Here is a 19,980-nt window from a genome sequence, read left to right on the forward strand (position 1 = left end):
CGGAAGAAATCGGATAAACTGTGCGAAGTTTCTTTAATTTCTCGTTATAATAAATAAAAATGAAATGAAAAATTGTTTATCAGTATCTTAATGTTGCAGGAATTATTATCGAAAATATGTTTTTCTCAAACAACTCTCAATAATGATTCTTGTCAGAAAATGAATAAACACTTTTCTATTTTATTTCTGTTTATCGTTGGAAGGAAATATAATATACATTTAGCATTTCAAATGAAATTGTGAGCTTAATTTCGAAGTCTACTTGAAGTTTTATCTGATCCAAGGAGAAAAAATCAAGAAGTATTGAAATAACTTTACTCGAAGCAAATAGTACGAGCATAACATTTTTCCGACTATTTTTCCAGATTACTTTTCCAATTAGCAATTAGAGTTTTGTTAAAGATACAGCAACATTTAGATAAGATGGTTTAACAATGTATTGTTTATTTAGTTGGTATTCAGAGACGTTCCACCATCTAAGTTTGCTCTTTACTTTAGCATAGCAGAATATAACGCTGACTACATTATGCTGTTAATCCTTCAGCATTAGTTTTGTGACCATAAAACGCCAAAATTGGAATTCTATGGAATGAAAAGCTCTTAATTGCAAAAATATCACAAAATTATAAAGATTTATTCTTCATTGACATTTTACGAAATGAAGAATGACACACGTACAAAATACTTTTGCTTTATTTTAATTTGTGTTTATAGATTTTGCATGAAATTCACGTTTGTTCAATTGTACATACGTAAAAATATCGTGATTGTAGTATGTCAATTAACTCTTGAGAGTACTCAAATATTTTTCTAATAATAATTACTAATAATAATTACTATTTTTATTGTTATCTGATAAAGGATAAATTTGCCATAACTCCTGCATGAATAAAATTAATTTCAAAATGTGATTTTCTATTCACTATAAATTGATATGTCGCATTATTGGAATATTTATTGAAACATATTTACGCGTGAATAGATCCATAAATCTTCTAATGTGTTGATAATGTCATTAATTTTAAAAGTGCCATTAGGCATTTGCATTGCATCAGTATGTCAGTCGACTTAGTTATAATTCCGACAAGTTAAAATCGATGAACTTGCTGAATCATTCATTCGTTTCGTTCCACTTTATTTCCATTAAAAATCTCATGTCGGGTTATAGGAAAGACTTAGAGGAAAGACTTTCTTTACATGGAAAAAAATACGGATTTATGTCAAACGAATGTCTGGCAAACTTAATTCGAGAGAGAGTGTTACTTATTCATTACCGGTACTTATTCATTACCCGTATTCGGATAGATATATCTCTTGCTAAAGCACATATATAGCATATAGTTTGGAATATATATGTCCATATGTGCTATGCACATTTATACATGCAAGCGTTCAATGATACATTGAATGTCGCGCGTATCGAACGAAGAGTAAAAAATAGAATTGCAGCTATATATAATATATTGTATCCTGCGACAAATGGCACAAGTGACCCGTCAACGATATATATCGTTTCTCAATATTATTGGCAAGTATGAAATTCTTGACAAAGATATTTAATTTGTGACGTGCATTATAAGGCAATTATAGAAACTGTGCAAATGACAATCATTCATTATTCAACTGATCTAGATTTATTTGAAGTAACTGAGTGGCATTCAGCCACTCAATTCAATCAGTACATCGATCGATAAATTGACGGAGATAGAACTGAGAGATCTGGACGTATTATTTTAATCAATAATAAAGTATAATTATTCAAATTAAGAATTTAGTTAAGAATTTACTTAAGAATTTTATTAAGAATTTTGTGCGATTTTTTTCAAACATTATACATTTTTTATTTCATTTTTTTAGTTTTATTTTATCTTATTTCAACATTTCGTTGTATTTATAAAATTTATTACTGCTCGTTATTGTCAATAAAACATATGTCGTTTCTTATGAGCATCCCGCTAATTGAGTATTTATTCATTAAATTTTATAAAACAGAAGCTATGTTTTTAAATGGCTTAATACAATTTATTATATTAATACGGACATGTCAAATAATTTATGCAACTGGAAAAAGGAAACATTGTTTAATGAATATGATATATTATAAATTATATAAAGTAATGTCTGTGATTGTTAAATAATATTTATTGGATTATAAATAATAATAACAGCATATCGTTGCAGAGAGAGAGAGAGAGAGAGAGAGAGAGAGAGAACGAATATGTACTTGTATTTATATATGCGTGCAAATATTTCATATTTTAGCGAATCGATCGATGCAAAATTTTTATGTTAAATGTATCAGATCAAGTGACTTATAGTCAAAGTTAAATCTGTGGAACTTATCTCATTTGATTTATATATTAAGTATGTTGTAAAAAAATAATCTGTGATATTTAATCGTTAAAATATTGCCTTTTAAATGATTGCCAACTCTTTGTCTTTTAAAAGTATATTTCAAAATGCACCGACAGAATCGAAATTAGTCGTAATTGAAAATTTATAATTCCTTTACATTTATAAAGTCTTGAATAAAAAAATTTTAGTTAAAAATACTTGAAAAATAATATTTTAAACTTGTCGAAATAAATATTGTCGATGGATATTTAATTAAACTCTTTGTTTTATTATACTTAATATCTTTATAGATCACTAAAATCTTAATAAAAATATTAAAAAATTTAAAAAACATTAATTAAAAAAAAATTCGTACGGAATAACATCAGAATTTTTTTAATTCGTCTTTCAATATCTTTGATTAAAATCTCCGCTGCATTCAACAGCTTGGAAATATCCTTTGTGAATAGCTAATTCAGGTTGCTGAAGTGTCGAAATGTATTAAAGAATTAACGCTCTACACCCATAGGACAACGGTTAACCCGCTAACCGTAAATATATTAACGTCATTAATATTCGTGTACACACACGCGTTTACAACTCCAGCCTAATCGACATCGAGCGCGAGGGAAGAGCGAAGAGGATGAACGAGCGCCACTGGCAACTGGGTCAATACTGTCACCTCTATCCTAGATTTGTGTCTATCTCTAACTATTTCGCTTCCTCTTATTTCCTCATTCTCACAAATACGAAAGGCGAATAAACAAGTACAGGCACAGGATAATGATGCGCACAAAAAACGACAAAGCAAGCTTATCTATCGCGAACTTTTTTAACAACGTTTTATTCCTGAGAGTGCTTATTGCTAGAAATCAATTAGTCTGCTACAAAAATCAGGATTAAACTAACTTTTATGGACAATATTATTCAGCCTTTAACTGTAATTATTAAAAATCTTAATTTTATCTGAATGAGATAAAAATGTGACTAATATAATATGTCATTTTGATCTATCATTTTTGTTTAACAAATAATTTGTTTACACAAATAACAATATTATAAACTAATGTGTGATAAGTTACAACAAAGAGAACCTTAATAGATTACTTATATAATTTTCATTTGCTTTTATCATATCATTTTTCAGCTAGTAATTGCATAAAGTTTGCAGATAAAAGCAACAGGATGTGAAAGAAGAAATGTAGGAAATTTAAACGTTGAAAGCAGATTAGTTGTCGCATACATTATACATGATGTACTGTAATATTTCAATCCGTAAAAGATTATATTCTGCGAGCGAGAATTGAAAAATGTTACAATAAATCTAATGACTCATTTTCACAATCGATATTAAATATTGGATCAATATTTATAAGTAAATAGTGTTAGAGTAGAAATTGTTATAATTTTTTTTAATTAAAACAAATTGCTTTTAATTGAAACAGATATTTGGAAATCTGAAAAAAGTGGAAACAAACGTAAACACAACTAAGGGATTTTTTAATCAAAAGGAAATAAATTTACGAATATAGCGATGCCTCTTATAAGCTTTTCCACAAATTTGAGGAAATCCAAGGTATTCCATGAGGATTTTATGCAATTAAAATTAAAATAATTGTAAGACTGATTGCGAAAAAGAAGCAGAACGGCCGCAAAGTTTTCCCGAATCATCTCGAAATCTCTGCGCCTCGAGATCTCAGTAAAACTGCAATAGTTGTCGAGAGGAAACCGACGCTCCTCCATCATGAACAGGATGCACGTAATACTTTTTTGGGGTGTGTAACCCAGGCGCCGTGACGATGAAAAACGGAAGAGCCGAGGGTGCAAAGGGACTGGAAAAAGGGTGAGGCGCCGCCGGCGTCTCTCAGATGAAATTCAAGGAAGAGGAAACGTAAATGACTAGCCAAGCGAGACTTTTGTGTTATATTGTCTTCGGGTTCTTAACCACGTGAAGAAAACCGTGGTACTTCACTTCCCGTGTTCGGGCATACCATTCGACACGTTTTAACGTTCCTGACTGTTCAATACACTAGAGATTCCGTTTCGATATCCACGCCTCATTGAAGACCGAGTGACTCAAAAATGTCGAAGTCAAATTTAGAGTTACGATCGACCGAAAGTGAAGAAACTTTTGAAAAACAGAAATGATGATAGAAATAAGAAGATTAACTTGAAACTTTTATATGTCGTAATAAAATTTATTCTTTATCTTAACATGTCGATATTTTCATCTTTAATCATAATTTATGATATAAGAAATTTTAATATTTCAATTACGTTGTCATACTTACTTTGCGCCTTTCATATATCCAAATTTTTCTATAATATACATTGTGCATTATCATCTTACGCATTTTCCCATAATTCGTTGTTCCTTTTCTAACTTTTTTTAGAAGCATGCTATTTGCATTTAAGTACTTATCCAATGGAAAGCAGGCAAATTCCTTTATTTGCCGTTAATGCAGTGCGAGAGGATTTCTTGAAAGCAACGAGTAATCTTTATCACCTTACCCATGTCGCCGCTTTTTTTTTGTTGCTAACAGATTACTCAGAGCTTCCATGAGAAATGTGAATAAACGCCATGAAATAAATATTTATGGAAGATTAATCTGAATTTTGCTCACTTACTAAATTAATATTATTTAACCACAATTATACATTTAATTTTTTGTAATTGATGCTTTCTAATTTGAAAAGGAGAGGATTTTACTTTAAAAAAAAAAATAAACAGAGATTTATATTTTTTTAATACATTTTTCACGGGTACTTTTCAATGGGTTAAATATTGGTGTTGAACATGAAATGTTAAATGTTGCTCGTTTTATCTAGTAAAATATAGGGGAAAAAAGCATGGTTTTTCACGCTTTGAATTACTGCTTAAAAAATTAAGTTTTTTAAATTTGTTTTCGAATGTTCTTATAATTTTTGTAATTTAATTTTATTTTTAATGAACACAAGGAGATTTATAATATTAGCGATAAAAAAGATATAAAGTTATAATAAAACAAAATAGATTTTCAATATTTGTAAAGGAGATTAACAAACTTTTATCTTTGTTCAATTCTGCAGATGTAATATCGACAATATGAAGTCTATTCAATATAAAATGATTTGAAACAATCAATCTTTTGTCGTTTCATATTTTGACATATCGATTGATTGACGGAGACAAGAAGAAAGAAATTCAGAGATAGCCCATGGCGACGCTAAAACTAATGCGCTCATTGCATCGCGAAGGCAAGCAGACTTTCGAAACTTGATGCGACGTGAGACGTTGAACAAACTTCTTTAAGATTTCGCTCTCGCGTGCAACACGAATATATATAAAGATATCAGATTTCTGCATGAAGTATGCGCGGCAGTTTGCAGTACACGAACCCAACGCACGCCTACAAAAAACATGGTGCGTGATGCACGTGAAATTCTTCTAATTCATATTCCCGTCGTGATTACGAAATCGCGTCATCTGATATGCTAGCCGAATAATCGTTAAATGTACGTAAGACTTTACACGGCCGATGACCGCGAGAATTACGGAACCGCGTTTCGATTACAGCTACGTTTGGAACAGTCGCCACGCAATTTTGCGTCTCGCTGCAAATGCGAAACACGATAAAGCATGTCGCGCGAAAAATAAGTAAATACTTCCTTTAATGAGGCGTTTACGTTATTAATTGCTTCATTATTTTCGAGTTCGTATGCGATCAGCTGCACATGTCGAAACTACTACTAAGGCGGTTTCTTGTTCCGGCGATTTCGGTTGATCCTTGCGTGAAACTTGATTCTGATTGTCGAATAATTACATGGTGTGACGTCGCGGAGATAATATTACAATGGCAAAATTACAACAGTGAAACGTAATAAACACTCTGAAAGTAACACTCTGAATTCGATCACGCGAATTCGATACATCGGCATCAAAAAGCCACTGAGCGAATATTTTTCCGCGAATTTACCGAAGAATGATAAATGAAATGTTAACTGGCAATTATTAATTATTAATTACGTTTGGCAATTGAAGGATCGTATAATGAAAAATTGAAATTGATATAATTTTTTGTTTTTATATTACACATTTTATATTACATGCGTCAAGTGGTAAAATATGAAAATACTGTAATTGTATCATAATTTTGTATAAATATTTAAAAATTCATCTATTTATGACAAAAAATTAATTTTAATAAAATAATTTTAAGTTATAAGTTTAATTTTCTACTGATTGTTTTTATATAGTTTTAACAAATCAAATTTAACATAAATCGTAAGTTTAATTTATTAAGAAACAAATGTCACATATATTAAATTATGTTTTGTAATTAAAGTTTACTGTCAAGTCTTTATACGAACAATTACTGTCTCTTTTTAATTTCAAATATTATATAATATATTTAATGGACGATTTTATTCTCTACATCCGGAAATTTTAATATAATAAGAAAAAATTTTTAGTGTCAGGTGTAAAATTTATTTTATAAAACATTGAGCAAGTAGTTTTATAGAAGATTTTTACATGTCTGTTTCTATTAAATAGCGTTTAATATGAATATGCGATAATGTGACAGATATATGACAATTATATATTGTTGAAATAAATAAATAATATCTTTAAGAGATACAGATTACTTGATAAAATACATGTTATTATTTTTCAATAATAATTCAATTTTTAACTTTTATCTTTTTTTTCTATAAAATTTAGAGAGTAGTTTACAACAATAAGAAAATTTTTTATCATTGATGGTTAAAAACAATAAATTGCAAAAAACCTCTAAAGCTGCTTTAATATTGCATATTTCAGATCAATAGAAACGTGCTGTTGCTAATTAGTCATATGACACTACTCGACATATTCTCTTTGTAATATATGATCGCATACCATCTTATAGGTCAAATGGAAGTATATGCAATTTAAAAGTAATATTTTTTCAATTAAAAGACATTTACTTTATCTACGTATGGTGCTTTCCAGTTACAAGATCACTTCTTGCCTTGGTTAGAAAATCATCTCTTTTCTGGAGCGAGTGCGTCACCTTTTGTCCCGGTTAGAAAATCTTCTTTTCTGTAGCGAGAGAATCTCGAATCTTATCTATTGTGGAAAATAGATGATTTCATAAAATATGTTTTTATCTCAGTCTTCTTAAACTTTTGTACTCGATGAATTGAAATAGATCTTAAACTAAGTTTGTATTCTTAATTAATGAATTTTGTAACTGTAGAGTATTTATTATATTGTTTAACATTTTCATTTTTCTTCTTGAGGATATAATAGCATAGAAATGAAGATATTTAGCATTAAAATAAATTTAGATAGTTTATTTAGCATATGAAATGAAATCTATTTACACAAATAAAAATAAGTTGATACACCAATAATATAAAAGTTAATTGGATAACTCCTTTTCTTTCATGTATTTTTGAATAGACAAGCGAAATTAAAGTGTTCATAAATATTGACAATACACGCTAACTGCTATTTATTGGTTATTCGATATGCAGTTAAGTAAGTTGCACGCGATTCTTGATACATAGAGACCTCTCAGTTCGCTTGCAAAACTAAAACAAAGGTTGATCTCCAACTTTCGTGTAGTAAAACGATTGTTATTCATTATAAATAGCTATCCATAGTAGTTATTAAATAATTTCCTAATAAATAAATTAAATAATAATTATTAAATATTCTCTAAAAAATAAAATATTTTCTTGTCTTTTCTTCTGTGTAAAATAATTTTAAAAAATTACGTAAAGCAATAAATGTTCTATAATAACAATAATAATAAAATATAAAAATAATTTCTAGTAAGTCTAAACAATTGAGGCTATTGTTTTACTTTTTTTTATAATTACGTGTTCTTTGAATAAGAAATCGAGAATTGTCTTTTTTTAAATTCTAAACATTTAACTTAAGTTTCTCATAAATTGAGAATTGATCAGTATTTATTTTTGTTTTAAAAAATGAAAGAGGGAGAGTGAAAGAGAAAGACAAATCTCTATATTGCAAAGGATTCATCAATGGCATGATATTTTAAATATAGCGTGTTTAACATAATATAATATCGAGGGAATATGATGATTTGTATCTTAAGTTATGGGAATTTAAAACTAGAACGCAAGAATAGTCCGAAAACGTCGAAGTAAAGCGAGTCTGTTACAATCGTCTACGGAATAAATCTTCGTTATGCAGGAGAAGTCTTTTGAAGCAAGCTTATCTCTTCCTTAAGTCCATTCTCGCTTCCACTTGCATACTTCCCACATTTGTGGATACAGGAAAATTTCAGAAATCTCCCCGGAAAGTTTTAAAGTTACGAAGTGTCATGACCAGTAAGGTGCTCGAATAAAAGGAAATGCAATACGTGAAGAGTTTACTCGCAAGTTTCTTACATAAATCTACGTGCATAAATATGAAAAATGTTGAGGTATCTACGTGCCCTTTAATCTATTGAAAGAATATAAAATATGAATAAAAATACAATTGAAAAATTTTAATACAGAAAATTTTATCTTTTTGTGCATATCTTTCCTTTTTATAGACAAATATTTTTTTTTATAAAAGAGAAGCTCGGTAATTTTTAAATCTTCTTTCATTCATATTAATCATAATTATGTTTTAAACTAATCATTTAGAACAATTCATAAATAATTAAAGTAACGTGGCAAGTAATTTTGTTTTATTATTAGATGAGAAAGCGCGTTCGGGATAGAAATAATTGCAATCTGATGAATAATGCATAAACCGTGATGATAAAGTAAAGAAAGAAACTGGTTGTTGATATTATATTATACAACGAAGAAATTTGATAGTAGTATAAATAATAACGTCATCATTAAAAACGATCGTTAAACTATTATGAGCAAAATAATAAATCTTGAACATTAAATGCCAGGATGTTGCCATCATATTGGCACCAGCTAACGGAATGTAATATAAAAATATTACTTTTTGACAAAAAGATCTTGAAATTGCTTAACATAGTTTGTAGAAACTTTCGGATGTGTTCGTTTTATGTATGCGTGTGTAACAAAAAATTTAAAAAGGTTGTGAAGAGTGTTGTTCAAGTCAGATTTATAACAGTTACTTACTACTTGCCGAGAGAGTTTATCCGTGGTAATTTTTTAAGTGCACTTTAGCCTTATATGTACTCTTGCATCTTAAAATACTGTATTATTCATAAATGAGAAGTAGTTGAATATTTCAAAATAAATTTAAAGATTCATTTATTGCACTTTTGTAATAATTATAGAAATTGCCAATGCTTTAGTGACTATTTAAATTGAATAAAATATTTCAAATATAAATTGGAAAAAAGTCTTACAAAATTTTATTTTTCATACATCTATTTATTTATCTTTACACGCACTTGATCACATCTGTAAAATCTTATAAAATTTAATTTAATTATATTTATATAAAATAATTTGTAGCGGGAAATGCATAGTAATAATTATGGATAAAATATATACAGAATATAAAATAAAATTGTACATCTCTCTCTTTATATTAACTTTATTTTTATTTCGTATTGATTTTCTTTTCTGCTTTAATTTGTAATATTCTTATTTAACAACCAATATTTTTGATAGCAAAAATATACAAGGAATATAAAGAAAACTTTTTTATTACATTTTTTTATCATTTTATGATTACATTATGAATAAAAAAATCTTATTTTACTTGACAATAAAAAATTGTGCTTAAAAATTAAAATTTTTTTAGAAATGGATTTTGCTCTATTGCAAAATTTACGTTTTCTGAAGATGAAAAGCTTAACTGCGTTAAATATATTAGTTGACACAGAAATATATGCATATAAGGGGTGTCGTCATAGCGACGGGCTTGCTCTCTAAAGTAGCGTCATGTTGCTTAAAGGTTCTTACGCCTTGCGTTTTACTGTCAGTATCATCGTAAGGATACGAAGTTTCATATTCAATGAGTAGGTCATCCGAAAGTGACAGAATATGTGACAAGTATATAACAACAGTGACAAAATATATAACAATACTTCAATGTGATGCCTGCATATTTAGTAAGTACTATTAATTGCTTGGTAAAGTATGTTACATAAAGTTTGTCTATATAGATACTTATATCATAACGCTTTTCATAAATAAAGGAAAAAGAGAATAAAATAAAAAAGCGATTTACTATTATATGTTTCAAAAAAAATTTAAATAATTGACTAATTAATCCATAATAAAACGAGAAAATTTTAAATATAGTTTATCTATATTTTATATAATAATAATGAACGTAGTATAATGCTAAATATAAATTACATGTTTTTGAATATACTTATCTTTGTTTTGTAATTATAAAATAAAAACATTATTTTAGTATTATTTTCTTTTTTCAAAATTTAATGTTTTGAGAGAAATCTGTGTAATTTTAATAAAAAATACAAAGAAAAAAATTTTGCCGAGAAAAAAATCAAACAATTGACATATCCTTTACAAAAATTGAATTTTGTTTTCTTGATTTTTTCAAATTAGATTAAATTTTTTGTTTATTAATATCATATTAATTTTATTTGTTTTAAAATAAAAATTTTACATAAAATAATAATAAAAAATTAATTTGTATAAATATTTTCTTGATCAAAATAAGATAAATGTCATTTCGTAAACATTGATATTTTTCAAATAAACATTGAATTTTTATGCCCAATACGAATAGAAGATATATCAAAATTTATTTGTAATGCAGATAGCAAAATAACTATTCAATATAAATTTATTTCATAGAATATAATTTTATTAATATTTCAATATAGGAACGAAAAATTGGTGCATAAGCTTGTTTATTTCGTGCCATATAACTCGCTGTTGTCATATTATCAATTGTACTTAAACTTGTTATACACTCGACAACTCAAGCAAGTAAAGACAAATTGTTTCATGTACTATCCAAAATATGATCATTTTCTAACAAACAACAGTTAATTGTATGATCACGGATTATTAATGACCTCTTATAGCTTTTACACTTAATATGAATGTTAAAATATTTTATTGTAAGTATTTATCAATATAAATATCTCGCGCAATTTATTTATTCGAACCGAATAAATAAATAGGAATCGAAATAATAAAGAGTAGAAATAATAAAATATTTTTTATAATACATTTTTTAGTCATTACTATTCAGATTTCTGCATTTTGAATTTTTTATCAATATAAATATAATTTGTCTAACATTTTTATAATATTGAAAACATAGAATAATATAAAGTACAAAACTATCTTCAAGACGAGCAATGATGATAAATGATGGAAAATTTATAGAATGTTTATTAAAAATACGTACAATTTTGTAAAATATTATTACATTTTAATTTTAGATGTAAATTTTTTTGAATGATTGTTTCTTAAAATAATTGTGGAAAATATTAAAAATAAACGCTAAATGCGATTATTACTTACAATTATATATATATATTCTGCGATTAATTACTAAATAAATTAAACCAAGAGATATTTACTAAACGATCTTTTGTGTAATTTTCTTGCAGAGGAATCAATATGCAATAGTAAATGTTTGTTTTATTGTGTAACAATTTATCATCTCATCTACATACATATATTTCTTGAATAATACTGGCTTTCAAATCGTATTCTGCGCTTTGCATTTTCCGTCTTTTCCATTTAAATACAATTTGTCATTAATATCAAATTAAGAACACAAAATAATATACAAATTAAATTTACGAAATAAGAAACAAATTTTTAAATATTATATGCGTCATTATGTCAATCGTGATATTATTAATTGTATGAAAATTTCATTTAGATCTCATATCATTCGTTTTAAATTTTTACCTGAGTGTGATTGAATAATGACTTATCGACGAAAATGCAAATATGAGCCTTAGCTTTTTTTTTAAATATACTTTTGTTGATTTATTTTCAAACGGACGAAATTAAATTTTCTGGGTTTTAGTTAAAAGTATATTATAAAATTTATTATAAAGTTTCTATTACTTACAGATATTTACACGTGTATTTGCAAATGATAGTGAAATTAATGTATGAAAAAGTGCAAGATACAATCTCAAATTGAAATAAAGGACAAAAATATCCACATGTTTAATATATATGAAATAGAATGCTAAAACATATTTTTTTATCTGTATCCCTTAATCTAAAAAAAATATTTTGTTCATACTGATAAAATCTTTTTTGCTTTTAAAAATTTAAATGCTAAACTAAGATAGGATATTAAATTCTCAATCATGAAATTTTATATTATAAAATCATGCTTTTAAAATTATTAGATTATTTGACACACATTTGTCGTATAATTTAAAATTTAAGATTATATAACTGGACGTGGAATTCGCAAAATCGGATATTTTATATCTTGTTCTGAATTTACGAATTTTGTATTATGTTAATATAATTATCATCTTAATGCAGAGTGATATACATACACATACACACAATTTTTGTAGTTTGACAAAATTAAAATTACATGACGTTAATAAATAAAACAAATGTTACTTTATTTTTGCAGCCAATTTTATTTGCTTCATTTATTAATGTCTATCATTTATTAATATCTAAATTCATTCTTGATATTTATGTTATATTAATTTAACAATATTGCAATTGTTTATGAAAGCTTTAGTATAATTTAGTATAATTTTAATTTAATCGAAACAGATAGAATAATAGTTTTACAATTACGGGAGATAATAAGTTTCATAATAATTGTTTAATTAAAACATAACTAACAGAGTGCGATTTGAAATTCTCCGATTTAAATGTAATTTATATGCTATTTTAAAATATATATATATATATATAACGATAATTAATTTTTTGTTGTAACAATCATTTATTCTAATATAAATAAGAGAGACAAGATACATCTATATATCTATAGCGTATCTATTTCAAATTTTAACTAAACAAAGTAGTAATCATACGATAATAGATCTTATGAAATTTAAGATATATAATAATTTAAAGTATATAACAATTACATTATTTAGTGTTCAGTTATCAAAGCTTGTAGCGCCTCGTGCAAATTAGATGTTATTTGTTGATTATTTCGTAATTATTTCGTAATAGCCTTGATCGTTACTGTAGCCTTGAGAAATGTTTAGCGCGGTGGATAACATGCTTTGTGTTTACGCATGACGAATAATGTACGTATTTCGTGTTTACGAGCGTTCAACGCATTATCATTTTCTCACTGGCATTCGTGCGAGCAGGTAGCGGTGCGTAGTATCACTCCGCATTTCTTCAAATTTTCAATGTCAAACGTCGTTGTACGATTATACATAGTTTTTGATTCGCGTAATTAACAATTCCTAAGCGTATTGAAACAATGATTGTTTGAATAAAATATATATAATTTTGCGCGACATATTTCTTCAATGTGGAATGATGGTATCGATGACTGGAATTTTATGGTAGAAATGGAAATGATAATGGATGAGTGTTATTAAGTAATGATCAGTTATTTTATTTCGGTCATTTATTAAAAATTAATTCGTAACTTAATAAAAAGACTTTTATTTTAAATTAATTCGCGCGTGATCATAACTATTCGCGAGTGTTTTTCACATGTGTTCTATGCTACGAGAAGACCCGACAATTTGACATTCTGAGAGGAAGAGAAAACCTTGGAAAAGCATCAGGCGGAGTAACCTTACGGTAAGTAAACGTATTTCTTAAATATAAATAATTTCGTATTTTTAATTTGTTATATATATTCTGATAATTAAAATTCATAATTTGGAGAAAGAAACAATTTGAAATTTTATTAGAGATTTTATTTATAATTTTATTATTATTTATGTTATAAGGATCTTATTTTTTTGGAAACTAAATATTTAGTTTAATAAATATTTAATTGAAAAATAAATAAATTTCATACACGTAAGAATTATCTTTTGAAATATTGACTATTTCGAGCGCTGCTAATTTGTATATTTTGTTTGTGTGTTACACATCATGGTTACATTGCAGACTGTAACATTTCTGTAGAAGTATTATACCTGGATATACTTTTATAGATTTGTCCAAAAATGCATAGATTTAAACAGTTTGGAATGTTTATTTAATTCTAGAATAAGATTATTTCTTTAAACATAACATAGATATTAATTATCGAGTAAAGCTAATTACATGGATTTATAGTGCATTAAGTTAAGTAAACTACGTGTTAATATCGAAATTGAATATCGCAAAAAATTGCCTCTCTGTTTGTCGAGTTTGCTGATACGGATATTAGATTATGATTTAACTTCTATCTTGATTGTTGATTTACGTAACAATTTCGTATTTTTTCTATCTTATATGATTGAAAAATATAATAGCTATACTTATTAATAATTTTTTGGCTGCGGTTTACATTACTTTGAAGTCCATATGTGATCTAACAATTCTATAATTAATGATGAATCATGATAAACAATGATAAATAGTTTTTTCTTAATATTGCGATAATAAACATACATCTCATAAAAAAATAATTTTAAAATTGATAACTAGTTATTTTTTAAAAGGAAAGAACTATAATTATAACTTTTACAAGATAACTATCAAACCCTGCGTATATGTACATTTACCTCATCAATAGAAATATGTCAGTTTTGACAGTTTATTAACATTGATATTATTAATATTATTTATTAATAAGCTGATACAAAATCACATACATTTTTTTGTAAATTTATTTGCATTATTTGCATTATTGTTTAATACATATGTATAGAACAAATGAACAATTATATATCTTAAACGTGAAAATCAAAATTTTGCACATGTTATAAAAACAATGTAGTAAAAAATATATTAATTAATTTATTATATATTCTAAAATCTCCTTAATTTTATTGCCCGTGTCAGGTGATCTCTCATATTCTAAAAGATAGTAATAAATGAATCTAAAATGAATACATTATACTTATATGTGTAAGTATATTAATATTTTCATTTTAAATAGCATGCCAATCTTTCCTACTATTTTTTACTATTACTTTTAATATTATTTTTATAACAAATATTTTGTATTGTTTTCTATTTCAACTACTATTTGCCATTTTGTTAAAATTATATTCATATATTGCTATATTTAATCACTTCTATTATATGATTAATTACATCATCCTATTCCAATCTCACTCCATCGGAAAATAAATCGGTTATCACGGTAATTAAAGCATGTTTCTTGAATTCTTCTATGATTGCAGTGATGACTTCGACCTTTATATCCGATGGCAGCAAAATGAACATGAATTTTCCTTTATCTTTACCTGTGAGCTTTCCTATAAGATTATGCTTCCACGCAATATTACAAAGGAAATCTATATTTGGAGACGAGGCGCCTAATGTCTTCAGTAACGCTTGATTCATTTGAATGAGTTTCTGAAAGCGTACATATATATGAAGATTACAAGTTTTAGTCAATATGTATATGAATTGTTAAAGACGAACAAATGTATAGAAAACAAAATAAAATCAAAATTTGTAAAATGACACTCACTGGTAATTTCGTGCGATATATGTGAGTTAGCAATTTCATCTTTATACCAGGATTATTTAAATATTCTCTATGCGATTTTTCTGTTTCGCGGAATACTTCAATACATTTTTTAGATATAGCATCAATACTATTAAAAAGTGAATCAGTAAACGAGTCTAAATGTTTTATCATATATCTTTGCATATTTTGTTTGCATATATTGCGTACGTACATATTGTGCATAGGTAAACTTCCGTCGCTAACTTTCGAAAAGATTAATAAAATCTTTAGAACCAGCATATGAGTGAACGCCTGATTTTGTAAAACTCCATCGAATATTGTCATTGAGCCATACACGGATACATTACTTGAGATTCTATTCGAAGAATTGAATATAACTGAATCGCACTTGGAAGCATATTCCATAATTTTTTCTTTATCAAGCTCTCGAAGAGAAGATCCTTTTTGCAGTTGAGACCAGTGGGTAAAACACGCCGCGAGACATACTGCAAATGATGCGGAGCTGCCTAAACCATATCTCGTCATTATTTCTGTCCTTACTTTTACTGTAAAAGATGTAAGATTAATTTGTTCCTTGCACCTGATATCAATTAAGAGATAAACGAACGCTTGTAAGCTTGCTTGGTGTTCTTCAATTCTCGGATTAAATGTGCCTGAGCATTTCGTTAACATGATGTTGACAAAATCTATTATTTTTTCGTAGAACTCAGTATCAGTAAAAGTACGAGTTAAATTAGTTGGAAAAAAAAAGAGAATTGTGTGTAAGGGTATCTCTATGGTTAACTTGATGTTGATAAAATGTATTTTAATAAATCCCGTCTGATATGATTGAGATAAAGGTAGTGAATGGAACGAAAGCCAAGTGCACTTGTTTAAACTGGCAGCTACGCAAGTTTTATTATATCCCATTATATGTTCTCCATGTAAATACACTGTTCCCGGTGCGATCAAGTTAAATTTATACATATTTCTCACAAAAGAAAATATATCTAGTATCCAAAAAATTAGCGTCAAGTTTGTATTAGATAAAAGACAGAATCAGATTTTGCATCCGTAGATTCCTTAAATGTATCTGTACCTAAAACACAAATATCAAATAATATATTTATTCCTTACTTTGTGTCACATAAATAAATAATTCAGTAACGCTGATTTTGATAAATTTTAATCAAAACGGTGACATTAGCGTCAATACATAAAATACATAAACAGGATTTAACCAAATTTTATTGTCTTTCTTATTTTTTTCATATTGTCATAAGGAGACCATAAATTATCTTTATTTCTCTTTGTACAAATAGCTAGATTACACATATTTGATTACTGAAATGTATAATTTCTAAATATATACTGTGTTTTAATAAAAAATAATTAAAATGTACGTAATCTGAGAATGTATATCATTCAAAGATTCTCTTTTTAAATAAATCAGAGATAACTAAATTTTACCTGAATATTTAAAACTAACTTATTATTTTCTTCAGAAAATAACGCACTTTGAGCAATATCTTCCTGCAGCGATTGTTAAAACAATGTGAAAAATAATAATCCCTCTATCGTAATATGACTTTGACAGGCATACTGAACATATATGATACATAAATATACATATAAACAAAACAACCATACATAGAAGATCTGACATCGATGTAGAATTAGGATTGTATATCAAGATTGAAGATTTAAATATTCATTTTATAATTTGTACATATATGTACATTTTCCCGACGAATAGAAATTTGTTCATTTTAACTTTTTGTTAACACTGATATTATTTTAGCAAACTTGGTACAAAAATCATTCATTCCTATATTTTTTCATAGATTTATTTAAAGAGACTTAAAATACATATATAAAAAACTGCAATTGAACCGACACATTACTTTCAATTTTGCTCGAAGAATATAACTAAATAGCAATTGGAATCATGTCTCGCGATTTATTCTTTATCAAGTATGTCAACAAAAGCCCTTATTGCAATTGATATTTTGCAAAAACGTGCCACAAACATTATATTGCAAATAATGCCGAGTTGCCCAGAATGTCCTATTCCCATTTCCACACATTTATAACGAAAGATATAACGAAAAATTTATAACGAAAGATATTGTTATATTAAAGCATTCCTCGCGATTGACATTAACCAAGATTAACACAGATAAAAGATTACTTGTAAGCTTAATTAGTATACTTTATTGCACGGATTAAATGGGCCAGTACAGATTTATAAATGTAGATAAAATATCTCATATATTTGACATTGGTTTGCATATCTTATATTTATCTCTATATCTATCTTTATATCTCTATCTTTAACTCTATTTCCATATCTTGTCATAAATTTAAACTTTACAATTTATTTAATATAAATTTATAATGATTATTAAAATTTAGAAATGATGATTTCTTTTATTACACCAAAATATGGAGTAATCTGAGTAATACTTTCACACAGATAACTGAATCATTGATTGCGCTACGCATTGCGTGACTCTCCTTCTCCAGATTTTTTGTCTTGGCATTGATATCTCCACGATTTAATGGACAATGGTTGATGAATTACTCCCATAAAGTAAATAATAATTTATGATTTTTCCTTAATATTTATAAAAGATTTGAAGATTATATATTAAATTTCCTAAGAGATATATTGTAAAATGTTAACTTAATTATATAATAAATTAATAGATATATTAATTTATATTGTTATTATAAAAACTATTATAAAATTCTTATAAAATCGATTGACAAAATAAAGATTATATTTCCTCCTTCAATTAGCGAACTGTTGACTTATATCGAATAAATGTGATTAAGAAGAACTTTTATTAGAAGAACAATACAACTGTAGAAAGAACAATTGAGAATCATACAATTGCTTCCAATTGCAATCTGTATAAAAACTAAGAAAGTAGAATAGTTTATGAAAAAAAAAATAGTTGTAAAAAAAATGTTGTTCACTTTTTCAAAATTATTGCGTTTCTCAACAGAATCTGATCAATCGAATCTGATCAGCATGCGAAATACAAGTCAAAGACGAGAAGAATCAAGAGCAGGGTGCAGCTTGCTATCCTTTCGTGTTACAAATGTAATATGATAGCATATCGTGCTGTCTTTTGCCCCGTTTTCCGATAGCTAAACTTAGCAGATTTGTTATAATGGATATAGAACACGAAGAGCATTAGTCATTTGCAGTGGCCAGACGAAAAGTGATAAAACGTTATTTTTATTAATTTTAACATAATTATTTTGGACAAAAATAATTGTATTAATTAATTTTTATTAAATTAATTCAGCGTCTCCTTTTTAAAATTCGAACTTTATTTATGAATCAAATATACATCTAATTATCAAAAAAGTCTTCTCTATTTTATAGTTTTTAGTTTTTTAGTTTTTAACTAATTATTAATTTAATATTTGCTTTTATATAATAATATAACGTTGATATAACTCACTTTATATATAATAGACCATTTTTTATTTTACTTTAAAATTAAACTAGTCATAAATTAAATGTCACAGTGGCTGAATTATAATAAATCATATTAAAAAATATTTCAAGAAACTGTGTTAAAATTATAAATTTTTAAATTTATATTTAAATTGAATATACAATTATAATTTAACACATACACGGAAAGAACACTTTTGCTGACAAATCTAAAAATTTGGTCAGATACAGATCTGAAAATAATTTTGTTGGGCCTTCAAAATTATTATATACGATGTTCAAGTTATTAGAAGATCAAATATTTTTGCAGTATTAATCATCGTATTTAAGTGTTCTACAAAATAATTTTGATGGGCCAACAAAATTATTTTCAAATCTGTATCTGGTCAAATTTTTAGATTTGCCAGTAAAAGTGTTTTTTCCGTGTATGCTTTATGCAACCTTCTCGCAATCATAATATTTTAATTGCGTACCTTAGAGATCAATTAAAATCGAAAATTTTAATATGAAAATATTATAAAAGGTTATAATAATTCTTTAAATTATAATCTAATCTATCAGAGTTAGACAATAATATTATAAAATGGGCGCACTCACATTCAACTAAATTACACGTAATTATATATATTAAATTCTCATTCATTATTGATTTTCAAGTAATATTGATTTTTTGTGCTGAATTAATTAATTTTTTTATCAGTTTTAT

The 19,980-nt window shown here is 26.7% G+C and overlaps 1 protein-coding gene across 1 annotated transcript; it reads right to left on the reverse strand.

Annotated features, from left to right (window-relative positions):
• Nucleotides 1–14,951: 14,951 nt before the first annotated feature.
• Nucleotides 14,952–17,046, reverse strand: LOC148935932 (mevalonate kinase-like). Its single transcript, XM_089079301.1, has 2 exons — nucleotides 15,824–17,046; nucleotides 14,952–15,705 (listed from the first exon to the last, which is right to left on the reverse strand). Exons 1-2 carry the CDS (start codon nucleotides 16,787–16,789, stop codon nucleotides 15,448–15,450), a joined length of 1,224 nt encoding a protein of 407 aa, XP_088935427.1. The 5' UTR covers nucleotides 16,790–17,046; the 3' UTR covers nucleotides 14,952–15,447.
• Between the last annotated feature and the right edge of the window lie 2,934 nt (nucleotides 17,047–19,980).

This window comes from Pogonomyrmex barbatus, unplaced genomic scaffold, assembly GCF_055798465.1.
Source record: "Pogonomyrmex barbatus isolate J1 unplaced genomic scaffold, ASM5579846v1 scaffold3, whole genome shotgun sequence".
In the NCBI taxonomy this organism is placed as follows: Eukaryota; Metazoa; Arthropoda; class Insecta; order Hymenoptera; family Formicidae; genus Pogonomyrmex; species Pogonomyrmex barbatus.

Coding starts and splice junctions, on each gene's coding strand:
- LOC148935932 (XM_089079301.1), bottom strand. CDS start 16,789: ATGTATAAATTTAACTTGATCGCACCGGGAACAGTGTATTTACATGGA. Junction 15,706..15,823: donor TATATCGCACGAAATTACCA/GTGAGTGTCATT, acceptor GTACGCTTTCAG/AAACTCATTCAAATGAATCA.